This window comes from Rhinolophus ferrumequinum, chromosome X (genome assembly GCF_004115265.2).
Source record: "Rhinolophus ferrumequinum isolate MPI-CBG mRhiFer1 chromosome X, mRhiFer1_v1.p, whole genome shotgun sequence".
In the NCBI taxonomy this organism is placed as follows: Eukaryota; Metazoa; Chordata; class Mammalia; order Chiroptera; family Rhinolophidae; genus Rhinolophus; species Rhinolophus ferrumequinum.
This window is the reverse complement of record NC_046284.1, coordinates 115,798,930-115,815,331: the sequence shown is the minus strand read 5'-3', so window position 1 is coordinate 115,815,331 and position 16,402 is coordinate 115,798,930. Positions and strand designations below refer to the sequence as shown.

At 36.6% G+C, this 16,402-nt stretch overlaps 1 protein-coding gene across 3 annotated transcripts in view; it reads left to right on the top strand.

Moving 5' to 3' along the window:
• The first annotated feature begins 709 nt into the window (after positions 1 to 709).
• GLRA2 (glycine receptor alpha 2) overlaps positions 710 to 16,402 on the top strand; it is a 200,727-nt gene continuing 185,034 nt past the window's right edge. For 2 of the 3 annotated variants that reach the window (XM_033116224.1, XM_033116146.1), the window contains exons 1-2: positions 710 to 1,310; positions 3,482 to 3,615. In XM_033116224.1, the coding sequence (XP_032972115.1) occupies positions 1,243 to 1,310; positions 3,482 to 3,615 (202 nt within the window). In that variant the 5' untranslated portion in view covers positions 710 to 1,242. Of the gene's footprint in view, positions 1,311 to 3,481; positions 3,616 to 16,402 lie in introns of those variants that run through there. The other variant, XM_033116296.1, reaches the window with a different exon arrangement.

Below are 16,402 nucleotides of genomic sequence, written 5' to 3'. Positions count from 1 at the left end.
ATTTCTCCTCCTCTACAAATGTGGGACTTGAAGAGGATGCCCAGGGATTTTGAGCCACTGAAGAAAGCTCAGCGGAAGGGGCTTTCCCTAGCAGAGAGATCCTTTGGAAACAGGCGGCGAAAATCAAACGAAAACACTCAAGGGGTGAGGAAGGCATAAAGGGCTTCTAAACTAATTTATCGATATTCACGAACCTCCCTTTCCCCTCTCTCCACACGCGGGCTTCTCTATGCCACGGAAATGCCCCCTCTTATTTAGCACAGGACTCCCCTTTTGCCTCCAGGTTTCACTGACAAGGAGTAAACTACCCACTCCCCTATTATAATTTCAGTACTCCAGATCCTGTGCTGTTCTGCTTCCCCCAATTTCCTGTTCCCACACCTAGACTTTATTCCCTTCGCTTTTCTGCTTCAAACTCCCGTCCCGCCCACCCACCGACAGACTTGCATTACCAGGAGTTCAGACTCTAGCCTCCTTCACCCTCTCCGTCTATCCTGACCTCTGCTCTGCCCTGGTTGTCATCGCACACCCTTCAGGACCCTTTCGCCGAACGGCCAGTCAACTCTTTGCCTTTGAATGGCAGGCATGTCCCTTCTTGAATGCCTCTCCCCGACCCCCGCCCCAAGCTACTGAAAAAGGAAACATGCGCACTTCAGAGCTAGGAGCTGTCCGAGTGCTGAAATTTATAGGCTGGGTAAGATCACGTCTCCGTCTCTTTCTGTAGCCCTCATTCCAGCACAGGATCTCAGCATTTCTGTCCTCTTCTCCCTACCCACTCCAGCGCACAAAGTCCTTTCTTCTCCCTCATTTACAACTTCTTTTAAAAAGACAACATTTTCTAGAGAAAAGGGATTTGCTAAACAGAAAGGACTTAAAACAAAAGCCACAGCAACCCGAATTCCAGCATGGCACTGTCACCAGCCCCCTTTGCATGGTGATGCGATTAAGGTAGCAGCGTTTTTCTTATTCAGGAAAAGCAGCTGGAGGATCCCTCAGTTCTAAGGCTTTGTCTTTCCTGGGTTAACTGATGGTCCTGAGCCCCAGTTTGACCTGACCATGATGCCTAGGACTGGCACTTTTTGTTTTTTCTCAGCAAACTGTACAAACCCAAATCTCTTTTTGATTTTCAAGGAAACTAGATTCCTGCCAGGTTTTGAATCTGGACAATAGATAGATACTTTGTCCTAGCTTCTTTCTGGAATCATTTCGGGGATATTTTCCACAAGCATCACAGAAACAGGAATGAACCGGCAGCTAGTGAACATTTTGACAGCCTTGTTTGCATTTTTCTTAGAGACCAACCACTTCAGGTAGGTGAAAAGACTTTGCATGCTGATATTTTTCACATGAAAACTGAAAGAGAACGTGTCATGCAATTTTTATCTGTTTTCTATGCCATGGACCACATTATTTTAATTTTATGTAGGACAATTAGATTTCTTTTGTTCTTTTAAAAAGCTTAATTATGGTGGGAGGGTGGTAAAATTTCAAAAGGCAAGTTTTATGATGCATAAGCCCACTCTATGCATTTCAACACAGCTCACAACCAATGTGATATTAAAGTAGTCTGATGAGTTGCATGCTCTTTACATTTCTATATAATGGTGAGTTTTGTTTTTTGTTTTTCTTTGTTTTTTGCTTTTTAAATTCTTCTGGGAGTCATTTAAAGGGATTATTGGATGCAATGCTTTTCATATGGTGGAAGTGATTGGATTAATTTACCAGGATCATGCTCATTTTATAAAAAAAATATAAAAGAGCCCTAATTCTTAGCCAACTTGGGACTTCTTATTATATTTCAGCAACTAGATGCATACTATGAAGACTAGAATTCAGGAAATTTCTTGAAAGATCAGAAACATTTAAAATCTCATTTTGTCGCTACATTCTACTGTTCAGTGTATTTGGAAATTGATTGTCTACCAAATGTAATTAATGTGATATCTTTGTATGCATGAGAAATGGACTATGCATAATTAAAGTAAGTGAGAAATCATTATTTGTATGCTGGCATTTTCTACCTAATTTACAAATTGTCAAATCAATTGATATTTCAAAATATCAGATTATTACCAGTAAGTAAAATAGCCATCCTAATGGAAGAGGTTCTAAGACAAGATAGAGATAGGAGATGTTCATACAACAAAGTGTAGGACTCTTCATTTAATTTTAACCAAATTTTATGGTATTTTTTTCACAGAACCAAGAGAAATGGAACATATAGCAGCAATGCTATGAGTACTGGGGAACCCCACTATGTTCCTTTCAGGTTCACACCTCCTACTATGATTAAGAAAAATTGTAGGCTGGGTGTTATTAGAATTAGAATCATCATCATCATCACCATCATCATCATCTTCACCACCACTACCACCATCATCACCACCATCTTAATCAAATAATACTTGATTAATCAGATGATTCTGCATATGGGAATGTGAGTATTTCTAGATGATTACATCAATTTTAACTCCTACCAAATGTTTACATTATCCGTGCACTTATATTTAATACTACTTCTTTGAAAAACTGGCAAGAATGTGGTATTTTCTTAGTTATAGAATTAACAGGTTTATTTGTTAAACTTAAAAACAAAGCTTGTAAAATGTATACTTTAGGGAAAAAATCAACATTCAGTCACCACTACGTATTGTGAAAATTCATTTTCACTACAAACTAAATTTGCTCTTTTTATAAGCCCTTTAATGAAAATAAAAATCTGAAATTTTTTCTATTCAACATTTAGAGTTTTTGATAATGCAAAATAATATAATTTAGAAGTTCTTTTCTATGAATACTTTATTGGAGTCCACTATTTAAATGCTAATATAGAAACAACTGATAATAGAAGTACAGACATGCTCATTGTTGACCTATTTTAGAATGAAGTTAAATTTTCAAGTGAAGATTTTCTTTTAGACAATACAGTGAAAAGTATTAACAGTCGATAGTTAGAATAGAATCTAGTGGGTGAGAAAATAAGCAATGGGATAATTAGTTCATGTTTACTTTGTTCTTCCCAACTTATTACAGATTTCTTATAAAAAGTAGAGGACTTACATTAACGTCTGAGATGCTGGAAGAATTTTTTTGAAATTCATGGGGAAATTATTTTAAGACAATCATAAATTTTAGAAATTGTCATCTTCATTTTTCTGATAACTCTAGAAATAAATAGCTTTAACTATATATTCATAAAATCTACAATCTAAAACTATGCATGTTGTATCATCTTAAGTGTCTTATGTATGGCTAAAGTTTGGAGACTTAGGAGATATGATTCAGGATTTATACCTCTTATTATTTAAAGTTAACTCTAGACCATGCACAACTTCAGAAGTTGACCAAAGAGTTTGTAATTTTCTTTTTCTTCTTACTGACATATCAAATATATTTATAAAACATGAGGTCAAACACCTGCGCATTAGTTCTCAGGTGAGAAGAATAGAACTGTTGCTAAAAGAGTTAATGATGTGTTTAGGACGGCATTGTGCAAAGACCATGACTCCAGGTCTGGAAAGCAACCTTCGCAGACCCTGTCTCCTTCAGATTTCTTGGATAAATTAATGGGAAGGACATCAGGATACGATGCAAGAATCAGGCCAAATTTTAAAGGTAGGTTTCACTTAAACTTATGTTAAGTCTGTGGGAAATCTTCTAGACATTTAAATACTCTGAAAAAAAGTTTTCAGGGCTTTTTATTATAAAATGGAAACAAGTATGGTATTCATTTTGACACTCTTTTGAACTAGTTAATTTAATAACTTAAATGTTATATGTTGCTTGCCACTTCTGAAAACTTTCCTCATTTGTGTTCTATTCTATAATTAAAACTAAGGTCAGATATTATTGCCACATTCCCTATTTTATCTTAAGTGAGAGTGTGATTGGAAATAAATATGAGAGCAACTGATGGGCTTCACTTGTATGAATGTCTATCAAGCCTCATACTAAGATTCAATAGTTACATCAAAATGCTTGGTTTGGATTTTAAATACCCACTCCCAAAGTGAAGATCAAATCTCAATATAAAACATGCCATTTTACACAGATTCAGGCCTCTCTCATTTTTAAATACTGAGAAGAGGCTCCAATAATACATCAGGAATTTTTGGTTTCCTCTTGCTTATTCTATTTATTTATTAGAAGTTATTTATCTGAAATTAACAAATATAATAGAATTATTAAGTGCACATGTCAAAGATGGTGGATACTTTCTTTGTTCAATTAAAAACAAACCAAAATTTTGGTGCTTTAATTTGTTTTGTTAACATTACAAAAATGTAATTAACAGTCTGTAGAAATTAATTTTTAACTATTTGGTTTATTTTTATTCTGAATCAGAAAAATACAGTAACAAAAAGCAATTATTAATAACTGAATTACTTTAATGCTTTTTAAAATACACATTAATATTTTAAATGACAATTGCATTCTATCTTGCAATTTACTTTGATATAATGCATTGTGAAGTATTTATAATATTTTGTAAGAGGAGAAACGTGTCATATTCTAGATATTATGTCATAATTCATGCATTGCTTTGGTTTTGCTTATTAGCAATTTAATTGGATTGCTTTCCTTGAGGTTTGATTAATTTTTATTATTGGCAAATAAGAGCAGAAACACTAAATTCTAAATTCATTTCTTCTTTAAATGCCATACCTCTGAATATACCCGGCTAAGGGAACATTTCATAAAGAAATACATCAGAATTTTGGCAAAACAAATGCTTTTGATTTATAGAGTATTTTCCAATAAGACAACGGAACCAAGTTCAAAGCTCAATTTTCCTGAAAACAATTTTCATATTCATCCCATTTCATATTAATTTTGTGATCATTGCTTTGGAAATCCATCTTTGAAACAAAATCCTAAGAGTAATAATTCGAGAATCAGCTTTCAATGGGAACGCTCATTCATAAATTTACTCACTTAGGCATTCAATAACTTTGGAATCTGAACTATATGCAAAATAGTAACTACTGCATGCTTTAAGAAGTTGAAAGATGAAACAAGTTTGAGTGCAACCATCAAAAATTTCAGTGGGGAGAGTAGATGTTACATGAATACTTACAAAACAATATGAAATATATATTATTAGACAGAAGTAGTTAATAGTTAAGTAACATAAGGAAGTACAGATAAAACACTACAGGATTCCAACGAATGGAGAGATGGTTTCCTGTTAAGCTATTCATGGAAAGCTTCATAGAGAAGATCCAGAGATGGAAAATTATTTCAAGTTTATCAGCATCTTGTTTAATAGCAGTTATTATTCATTATTTTCTAGCTACAATTTTTCAAAAGGGCATAAAAGTGAAAAGAGTAATAAAACATCCATGCGGCCATTGCTACTTTAAGTGACCTCATAGAATGGGTAATTATTTCCACTCACAGCTTTTTTTTCTGGTTCTTCTGGGGATGTCACCCTTTGGAAATGACATTTCTCATGATTCCAAAGGATACATAAATGAGGAGAATATCAAGTGTAGCAAAGCATGGCCATGTATTTGAGATCTATTCACTACTCAAAAGCCTGAACACAGGGTGTTTTAAAGACTTACAAAAGGGAATTGGGATGGCCATCATTTAAGACTCTAACATGAATGGACTTCACTGAGTTTTGTCTCCCTCTCCCTTTAACTCTCCACTTCAATGAACACTGGTACTGTTATTGTAAATTTTATTTACACAGACCATTTATATCAATTACCTAACGGCTACCACAATTTTCTTTACTCTGAGAATCTTGGCTTTTCCTGGATGTAAAACAGTCCCCGTTATTTTAGACTAAAACAATTTTCCCTCCTTGGTGTTCCTGTGAAACTTTATATGTCTAATATGGTACTTTTGCATATTTATGTGTTATCAACCCACCTCCCCACACCACATCTGAGTGGGCAATGAGTTACCTTATTATTCATATATATGACATATGTATGACATATGTATATATATATGAAAAGAAGTTATCCTTTCTTCCAGAATGAGGAAATAAGAACCAAGAAAGGAAAATGCAGATCAGCTGTTCAGATTAGTGTGTCCAATTAGTGGTAGTAGAAGTTGAGGGAGGGAACATTTGAGGAATCACCAGTGGTCACAGTGGCTAGCAAAGGTGATTTTGTTGAGCTGAGGAGAAAGAAATAAAGAGATAACAGGGAACTTGTAACAGTGAGAAGGCTAGGAAGAACACTACAGTGCTTACTATAGTCAATTAGCAATGTATCAATGACAGATTTTATATAGTAGGTAGAAATGAAGGGTGATTAGGAAATGTGATCGTATCTGCAATAGTGACAGGTTCCCTGTCAATGCCAAAAAACAAACTGACTGTGATAACAATAAACATGATGACAATGATGGTGATGTTGAAAATGACAATAATAGTGATTAATAAGAAGACAGAAGGGCAAGATTTGACTACAAGAATAAAAGCAAGAGCCAAATATGGGCTGTTGAGGTAGAGGGAATGGCTTTTCTAGAAGTCTTACTAAATATTAGCATATTTCTCTGTTTCCTTGCTGCCATGAGTTGGCAAGGGAAAAAGAAATGCATATCCATAATTTTTCTTATCAGAAGGAATTTTTCCTGCATACTTTCAAATCAGTAAAATATTTCACGTCGATTCCATGTCCGTGATAGACTCTGAAAGATGTCATAATGGGCACATATACAAGAAGGAAGATGGATGTAAGCTAGAAAAGGGAACCAGAAATGATTCAGAGTTAGGTCTGTAATTGAGAGCCATTCTTAGAAACTACAGGAAAAAATAGCTTTTCTAATGCACTGAAGCACAAGTGTATAAACAAAGTCATGAGTCAGAGTTGCCAATTGCATTCCATCTATAAGATCCATAGAGACCTGGGTCAGATCTTGTCAAAACATAAATTTTCAAAATCCTTAGTCACATAAAAACACAAGCTATGTCCATTCACCATTACCTGATTTTGAAACTATGGTAAATGTCAACTGTATGTCAACAGAGGAGGCTCTTTCCCCACTTGGGTGTTTTGTCTCATTGTCAACTGATTTATCATGGTGTTATTTCATCATTCTATCACATATTCCTTTGTCAGTATTAGTGTATCTTGAAAATGCCACTTTAAACATTAAGCTTTTAAAGAAGCCAAATGAAATGTTCAAACCTGGGCAAAATGCATTAGTTCTAATTTTCTCTCTTTGAAACAAAGCTTTTATTTATTGTAATGAAATTGTCTTTGAACATAAAATTAATTTAGAGTTATATCCTAAGTTTCATCCCAATGTGAGTATATACATTTCACCATAACATTTATTTTGGGTTAGGATCTGGAATAGATATTTCCAGGAGATAATTATTCACTCCATTTCTTTGTGCATGCCATGCACACTAGTTTTTTTTCCCACGTCTGGAGACCTAAATTTGAAAGTGTGATGTGTGACATTAAAACCTACATTTGCATGCAATATGGCTTCCTTCATTTTCCAAAAAGTTATCAGCTCAAGAGGTGTTTCAGATATAAGTAGAAATACGTTCACTTCCAAAAAACTAGAGGTCTTCAGGTTTCTCCACTTGGAAATTCTCTTGTCTGTAGACTGTGGAGCTCAAGCTCAAATGTTGTGCGTACAAATCCCTACAGGGATTGGCTTGAGCACAAATGTCCAACAGGGACACATGGAAAGTGTGATTTTCTCAGTTAGTGATAATGCAGCCTCAGCGTGATCACTTCTTTGATCACCCTGGTGGATGTGGGCATCAGATATTACTGTGGACCCTGAGAAAAACAGTAGAATGCTTGCAAGCATCATGAGTATTTGACATGAGTACAGAAAGGAGCAGAAGCCTCCAGGCACATGAAAGGGTATAGCCATTTTAGAACAAGACGATAGGTGAAAAAAGGGGGGAAAAGGCTATTGAAAGGAGAGGTTGGGGGTAACAAGGGGAAATTTATATCTGACAGTTTTGTTCATGGATGATATAGAGGAAGATTTTTGAACACCTGAAATCCATGTCACAATTTATTTTAGCTTTTGTGTGCTGTATGGACACCAATCAACACATCTGTATACACTAGGCTGCTACTATGGGCCTACAAGGTACTTGTCAGGGATTTGAGTTGACATCAAGAAGGAGGCATCTACAGCATTCTAGTGCACTCTGGTATATTCCAATAAGGTCACCTTCCTGGAATGTCTTCCATTCCATGGTGACAGAGTAGTGTAGTGGAAAGAGCCCTGGGTTTAGATTCAAAGAACTGAGGTTCATGCCCTGGTTCAGCCACTTTTAAGATAAGGTATTTTCACCTCTCCATGCCTCAGGTTTTCTTCTGCCTTTGTCACCTCATTTGGGTTGTTTTGAGCATCAAGGAAGATCATGCATCTGAATGATTTGTTTTCAACTATGAAGATTATTACAAATAATTTGAATATTACTAGTCCCTCATTTCTCTTTCACAGATGACACTATTCAAAGCTTACCCTTCATGATGATTGGGTCCTTATAGTTGTTTGAGTCTTTTTTTTTTTTAATGGAAAAAAAAAAAACAAGTCAAAGAAGTTCCAACATCTCAGAAGTTCTAGCATCTTAAACAGAATGTAGATGCCATGTGTCTCCGCTGGTTCTCCTTTTATTAGTTTGGGGAGAAGATTTCCAACCTTAAAGGGCTATTTCTATTCCTAAATATGAAACAAAGAGGGAGCCATTTGGGGGAAATAATTTTCTTTATCCATTTAAATTACATCCTTGATTATTTTCTTGGACTCTTTTTCAATGAACCAAGTAAAAGACATAGAACCAATTTCACTTGGTCCTAGAAAGGGCCCTAAATTTAACTGAAGATATATGACTGTCATTTCTGATGTATTTTCTTGTCCAGTTATTGCAGTTGCAAGGGTCGCTGCACAAATGCGCTGAATTGATTTTCTGTTTTAGAATAAGTATTCTTGAAAGAACATTTGGTCTCTATAAACATGGCAGGCTAAGAGCACTGGAAATGGAAGCCCATGATTTAGTTTTTGAGAATATATTGCACTGCTCCTTAGCTGGTTCTGGGTGACTTCATATCTTTAATTTTTCACTATTAAAAGAGCCTAAACATTTTATCCCGAATTCTATAGTGCTTGCTGTTCCCCCCCCCTTAAAAAAGACAATTCAGCCTATTTTGCTGATAATCTGAGGCTTAATTTTTAAAAAAAGATAATGGCACAGTGATCAGGTATCTCAGAACTTAATGACTGGACATTAATGTGTCTAGTTGGGGTGATCAGGTTTAGAATGACAAAACAATAGTCATTAGTTTGTTCTCGGTGGTGTTGGACATGTTTTTTGGTGTACTGATCAGGCCCATTCAGAATAGGGTCGTAAAATGGAACTAGAATTGATCAAGCCTCATAACAACAAGGTCATCAGAAGCATTCTGGGTGCTTCTTGGAGTTAACACCTAAGAGGCTGTCCTGACTGTGGCATGTAGCACTTGCTCATTGACTTCTTTCTTGAGAGAGCTACTTTGGAGACTTGTGACTGATTGCAGACACTTTTATCCACGTGAAACCCACTAAAGGAAGGACATGAACAAAAGGAATAGATCTCTAAGTGCTATTCTTAAGTGTACAAGACATTTAAGAATAAAGTCCCTAGGTCACGCCTTGGAGCCTAGTCTGGCTAGCCAGCCAAGTGTGGTCATGGGGCAAACAGAAGAGTGAGGTTGGGCACTCTTTCTGACTCATGCCCTGGGCTGGATACTCACCATTCCCTTATGAGTATGAGTGTACTGAATGGTGGCTCTGTTTTATTCACACATTCATATGAGAAGGCAGAAGAAAATCCTGAATTGAGTCCAAATTGAGTCCAATTCTTGAATCGATAATTTGCAATTTTCTTGGTTTCTATTCCTTCTTTTTCTCTGATGGGAAGGGGGTCAAATTTTCTTGAGAAAACTAAGCTATAGTTGCCCATGCATTGTCAAAGCACGGAATAAATTTGTGACAAGGGAGCACATACATGGGCACAAAAGTTACATGTAAAGGTTTTACATCTTTATAATTGACTCTACATATACAATTCATTTGTTTATTCTTTTAATAAAAAATAGTGAAAAATTACTATGTGCCAAGTGCCATGTTACTTGCTAACTATATAGTGGTAAACAGAAATTTAAGCTTTTAAATGTCAGTTCTCATTTCAGTAAAAACTGGAATAGAATTTGTAAGTTGAATGCTGTATCATCCGGGATGTTTGCAGGTAAGAAATGGCATACTCCAATGGGGTGTGAGAGGGATGGAAAACCAATCTCTAGAGGGAAAGTGTAGCACTCTGGGACTATCAACAGTGGGCCTGATGAAGCGAAGGATGGGATGGTTACCTGAACTGAACCTGGAGAAGGTGGCTATCTAGAGAAACCACCTAATGAGACCTGGGGGACAATGTATTCAATCTGTGCTGTCCTAGCAGGGAAGAAGCTAGGGAATAAATAGCCTGACCTCACTCTCCTCCCGCTTTGCATTTTCTTGTGGGAGCCTCTCATTGGCCAAATCCCACTAGAAGTCAGAGGGTAAGTCAGAGGGCAAGCTCAGTGATGCAAACCTACAAGGTTAGCTTCCTAGGGTACAACGAAGAACAGAAAAGAGAAGAGAGTGTCTCTGGAGGGAAATGGAAGATAATCAACACAAAATCAACTAACTTATGAGCAAAACCACCCCTTAACCCTCAGGTGGTCAAGCAGACATCTCCAAAACTGATGATCAGTTCAGTGAGCCTTTCTCCATCAGTTTTGGGAAACAATGAATGGGGGTGGGGGGTTAGAAGAGCATGAAGACCAGACAAAAAGGAAACAGCAAGTCTGAGAGACAGGTGCTTGTTTTCCATTCTTGGCTGCTTTGGTTACTGAACCTGAAATACAGTTGCTTATGGCAATTCTGCTACTTGAGAAAAACCTCAGAACCAGTTTACCACATAATTTTTCTTTTATTTTTAAAATCCAAGTGTAAAGGAGAACTGATTCCGGGTGGTGAACACGTAATATATAAATGATGCATTACAGAAATGTACACTTGAAACCTATATACATTATTAACCAATGTCACCCCAATTAATTTAATAAAAAACCCAAGTGTACATAGAACATAATATAATTAATCTTCTTCTGATTATTTATATTTAAATACTCCAAGATGCTGATTTCTAGAACCACTTCATATACAACAAGGCAGTTGAGATTTCTCTCATCAGGCTTTCTCTTAGGGAAAAAAAAGCATTCTTTGCCTCCCCCCAAAAAATGTATTAAGAAAACAAGGGGTCTGTTTATTAAGCTTTGAACCTTGAAGTCTCTGAAAAGTGAATGATGCTCACATTTGACAAACCACACTGTTGGATGATGTGATTCAGGATAATTTATACGTATTCTGTGCAATGTCCACAATGGATTTCTTATATTCTACTTTTTCTTTTGCATTAACTCTGGTTTTAGTACTTGAGCACTGTATAGAGTATGGCAAATCAAAAGACTTAGGATTTAATACTAAACCAAATTAGCAACCAGATGTGTTTCTCAAGCCACGTTTTTCAGAACACCTGCTTCACAGCCATTTGAGAGTCCTGTGAAAAGGGCACATATCTGGGCCCCACGCTTCTCCAGCTCTACATCCCCAGAATCACTGAATGATGGGATCCTGAAACAGTCACTTTAACAAATTCATTACTCCTTGTAGTTTAAGCACTACAGGACTAGAATGAGAAAATGTTGCTCCTGTATCTGAAGGATAATACCTTCAAGGTCTTTTACCAAGATACTGTGTGCTGGTATTGCCTTACTAAATAAAGGGTGGGGGGGAGGGGAGTCCACAGGAGATAAGTAAATCTAAACTGAGACTCATGAGACCTGGTTTGAACTCCAGTTCTGCCGCCTGAGACCTGGAGCACGTCACCTCACTACTCTGGGATTCATTCGCGTCATCTCCAAAATAAAGGACTTGAACCAAGATGTCTCGCTCTGTCATTTCCAACTTTGATAGTCCCTGTATTTATAATCCAAATTAACATCTTTGGGTATGTTCTTTTGTAAATCATTGATTCACGCACAGAAGAACTTGGATGCATACAATCTTCCTAGAGAATTGGTCTATCCTCTGAGAAATGCTTATTTCTGTCCAGAATTTGTTTGCAGTTGCTCATAATTTATTTCAACTCCCAATATTTCAAGGATGATCAATATTCTCTGGGAAGACTCTGGAAACTTATGAGTGGATTACTGAAGAAATCAGCCACTTACAATTTTTGCCTTGCTTTTGGTCTGGAGATAGCAAATGTATGTACAGTGGCTGTCTGGGAAAAGCAGCTAACATAATTTTTTAGTTCAGCATCTGGCCAAAGATGTTTCTCAAAACACCAGTCCCATGAAATGTTCTCAGATGTAAGGTTTAAAATAGAAAATAAGAATGGGAAATTCTGCAAAACATCCTCTGAGATAGTCCCAATATTCATTAACAGATTAAAAGGTTTTGAGAAAACTTGCAGTAAAAATACACGAATAAATATTTTTAAAATGTTTTTACACAGGAGCTTACCCTGTACTTATTTGATCATAGATTCTTTAAATAACATGCTGGGGAACTGGCATTTTATTTACACTTTGGAAAATGTGGTCTTGGTAAAATCCATAAATCTAAAAAAATATTTTGCCATAAAAATATGATGATGATGATGTGAAACCTAAATATATATAAAATATGATGATTTGCTAGAAAGATAATATTCACAATAGAAGGCCCCTGCATTCAGTAAATGTGGCTTTCATATTGATACATGGTCAACATTAGCATTCCAATGCCACAAGAAAATTACAAGTTAGATTATCATTGCAGGTTATTTATCTCCTGCTTCATTTACATAAATAAATAAGCAAACGGTGGTTTGAAAAAACAAACATTGAAGACAAAAGAAAAATTAGTCAAACTACTTTGATCTGATAATTACCTTCTGTATTAGTCTCTATGATTCTTGAAGGCTGAGTAGCAAATGCACATTTAAACAAGTGAGCTTTAACCTTGAACTAAAGACATTTCTTCAGCAGGATGTGACAGTTTCATGACTGTATGAAGAATTTCATTTTAGATTGCCATCCTCTTTTTCAGGCAGTTTTCCAAGATGGATAAATACTGTGGTTGTACAATTTCCATTCAAATATTTGTCAAAAAACTTTTCCCATCACTTCCTTGAAATTTTTAAAATTTGAATCCATACTAAAAAAAAAAATCCCTTATTTTAAAATTGAAATTATGCAATACTGTGTTTCCCCGAAAATAAGACTGGGTCTTATGTTAATTTTTGCTCCAAAAGACACACTAGGGCGTATTTTCAGGGGATGTCTTAGTTTTTCGTGTACAACAATCTACATTTATTCAAATACAGTTACGTCATCTTCTTCTGGAACATCATCATAAATGTACTAAATGCGTCCTTCTGGCTGACGATCTTCACTGGGGTTTGTTTTCGGGGTAGGTCTTATTTTCGGGGAAACATGGTATTTATCTTAAGAAATTTGTTTAGATTTAAGATTAAGGTCTTCCTTTATTAATATTAAAATATATTCCAAGTTAATCTGCTCAAAATTGATCATGTTTCATATACTTAGATATATAAGTTCCCAGGAAACACTATTGAAAAATTGTTTTCAGTGGATGGATACAGAAAGAGAAATATCTTTGAAATATCACTAAATGTCTTGGAGAAAAAATTCATATATAACTTCTTTATTACTAGTTCTTCTCCCATGCTTTCTCTGAGAGAATTTGCCAAATAAGGAAGTATGATTTTTTTTCCCTTCCTCTTTCTTACTCCAGTGCCATAGGAAAATACAGAGAACAAAGTAGGAGGAAATATTAAAACTAAGTTAGACTTAATCAATGGCTCATGATCCATGTCATTTATTTCATACAGTAGATGAAGACACATCGATGACAGAACCACTACACATTCTGTATCAAATTAGTCCATTATTTGAACCATTGTTTCGCGGTCTCCACAGTGATGGTATTAGCGTTGCCCACATTCCATTGTATAATCCACAGATAATGGAAAGCAAATTGTAAAGTTTTTCTGGTGATTGAGGGTTGGGATTCTTAGCTATACTGAGCTTTGAAGAATGAAGATTAACTATAAAGAAGTTGTTTAGCATGCACACAGTTTGCTTACCCTGTTTTCGAACTTTGTTTTATATAGTCTGGATGTGTGCTCAGATTCCTTGTTATCATTTGCTTCTGATATCACCGCTTCTTCTCCATTTCTAGGAGGCACACCGTGGCATTAGGTCCTGGGGGATGAGGAGATGGCTTTGCTGAATCCTTAGTTATAGAAGTCATGGAATAAAACAAGAGGATACCCTTTTTTCCCCAAGATTCTGAAATTTGCTTTCAAAATAAAGTATATAGTGTCTTCCCAAACTATTAAAATTTAAGAAGAAATTATCCCTGTTTGAAAGCCAAGTGTCACATATGAGTAGGCTCAATGCCATGCCTTGTGACTAGAAAGCCCTGGCACCTAAATTTCCTTTTTTTTTTTTTTCAGGAGGATTTTTTATAGATAAAATGCCACTCTGCTTATTCTAAAGTTTGAGGTTATAGCTGGTTAGGAACACGGCTGCTATACTATTTAGTATTTCTTTTCTCTGGAATATTCCTATTTCATTTCCCGGAGTGAGTGAGCACTCTGTGACCAGGCGCATACTTGACATGATCCTTACCAAAGTAATCCTCCATTATCAGACGCATTTTCTGCAGCCGTCCAAAAATAGGAGGAATTACCCACTGTCTTGGATATGCGCTCCTTTTATTTCCCCCAAGCACCTACATTTCCAATATTCACATTTGTTTATCACGCACATATGCCTCATTGAAGCTCATCCTTTATTCAACTCTTCTGAGCAAATATTCCCGCTTAAAACCCAGCAGGTGGCTTCCTGTTCCATGTCTCCTGATGCCAACCCAGTTTATAACATGCAGGGCTTTCAGCAAAGTGTGTAAATGTGTGCCTTGGGGCAAATATCCCAAAGCCCATTAAAAAATAGGATTTCCTCAGCAAGAGAATATACTTATCTCAAGAAAAATTCCACATGTTCATCTGTCAACCAAATTCCGCAAATAGCATGATTACATGCACAGCTATTTCCTGCCTACTTTTGAAACTGGGTTTGCGTAGGGTCCCTGGAGGAAGAATCTTTCACAGTACCCACTCACCCCAACTGAGTTTATTTAAGAGGCATCAATGTATAGTTAACAAAAACATAGCTTGGCTGAAGGCAACTTTGTGGAGCTCAGTGGAAGTGGACTGATATGTGAAGCTTCCATGATTGACTTATGAATCCTCCACCAGTGGGCCTTTCTCATTCCTCTATACATCGAAAGAACAATTATTACGTAAGAATCGGGAACCAGATGCTAACAATATGTGTCATAATAAACTGTGCATACATAAAGTCTCAAGGGAGCAGATATCCCCTCAGTGTCTAACTTTTCATGTAAATGTCTGAATAAATTATGTCCTTCAGTGATACAGCAAAGCAGTTGAGGGAGTTAACAAAAAGTGCTCATCAGTGACATCACGCGATATGTCATATAAATCACAGAATGATCCCTTTGAAAAAAGTTTAAAAAGTTATTGACTTCTGAGGGGTGATGTGACAGGTGCAAAGAAGGCAAAAAAAAAAAAATACATGTAGAGTGGATAATAAATAGATCCCAAAGGAACGCTAAGAGCAGAAATAAACTCCTGTACTATTTTTAGAAACTCCATAGTGCAGCTGCTCTGGGGTGCCTGATTGGCTATATCTTTATCCAAAGGCACAGGAAAAGCAAGCTGAGCTGTCACCCAAGGGAGAACAGAGCTCAAAATACTAGTATCCTTGCTGTTCTAGGCCTCTCATGACTCTTAAAACTCTCCCAGGACTTCTTGTCACTTTCTGATAAAGTTCATACACCTGCAAATAGCTTACAAGGGTCGTCGTGGTTAGGTTTTCTTAACCATATATGTCTGACATTGGGTTTCTGAGAAGCACACCCTGTGTGCAAGTGATTTATTAAGGATAAGTGGGCAGGGGAGAGATAAGAGAGAGTGCTGAAATCAGCAAATGATAGGGAAAGCCCAGTAAGGGTGTGATCTCAGGCAAAGTCCAACAGAGGGTGGGTCCACCCTAATCCCTCAGGGGAACTCTGGGATGTAAAGTACACCTCAGAATTGTCCTGACTGCGGGCAACATAATTGGCTTTTCACATTCTCTTCTGTCAGTTATTGAGTAAAGACGGCCCTCAGGGTGCATATGGGTTGGGTTAGCGGGGAGAGTAAATTCCCCAATGCTTCTGTCTGTCCTCATGTGGGCAGAGTGAGCTCTAGTAGCCCCAGGAGAGTCCCCTGGGAAAGATCACATGTGTT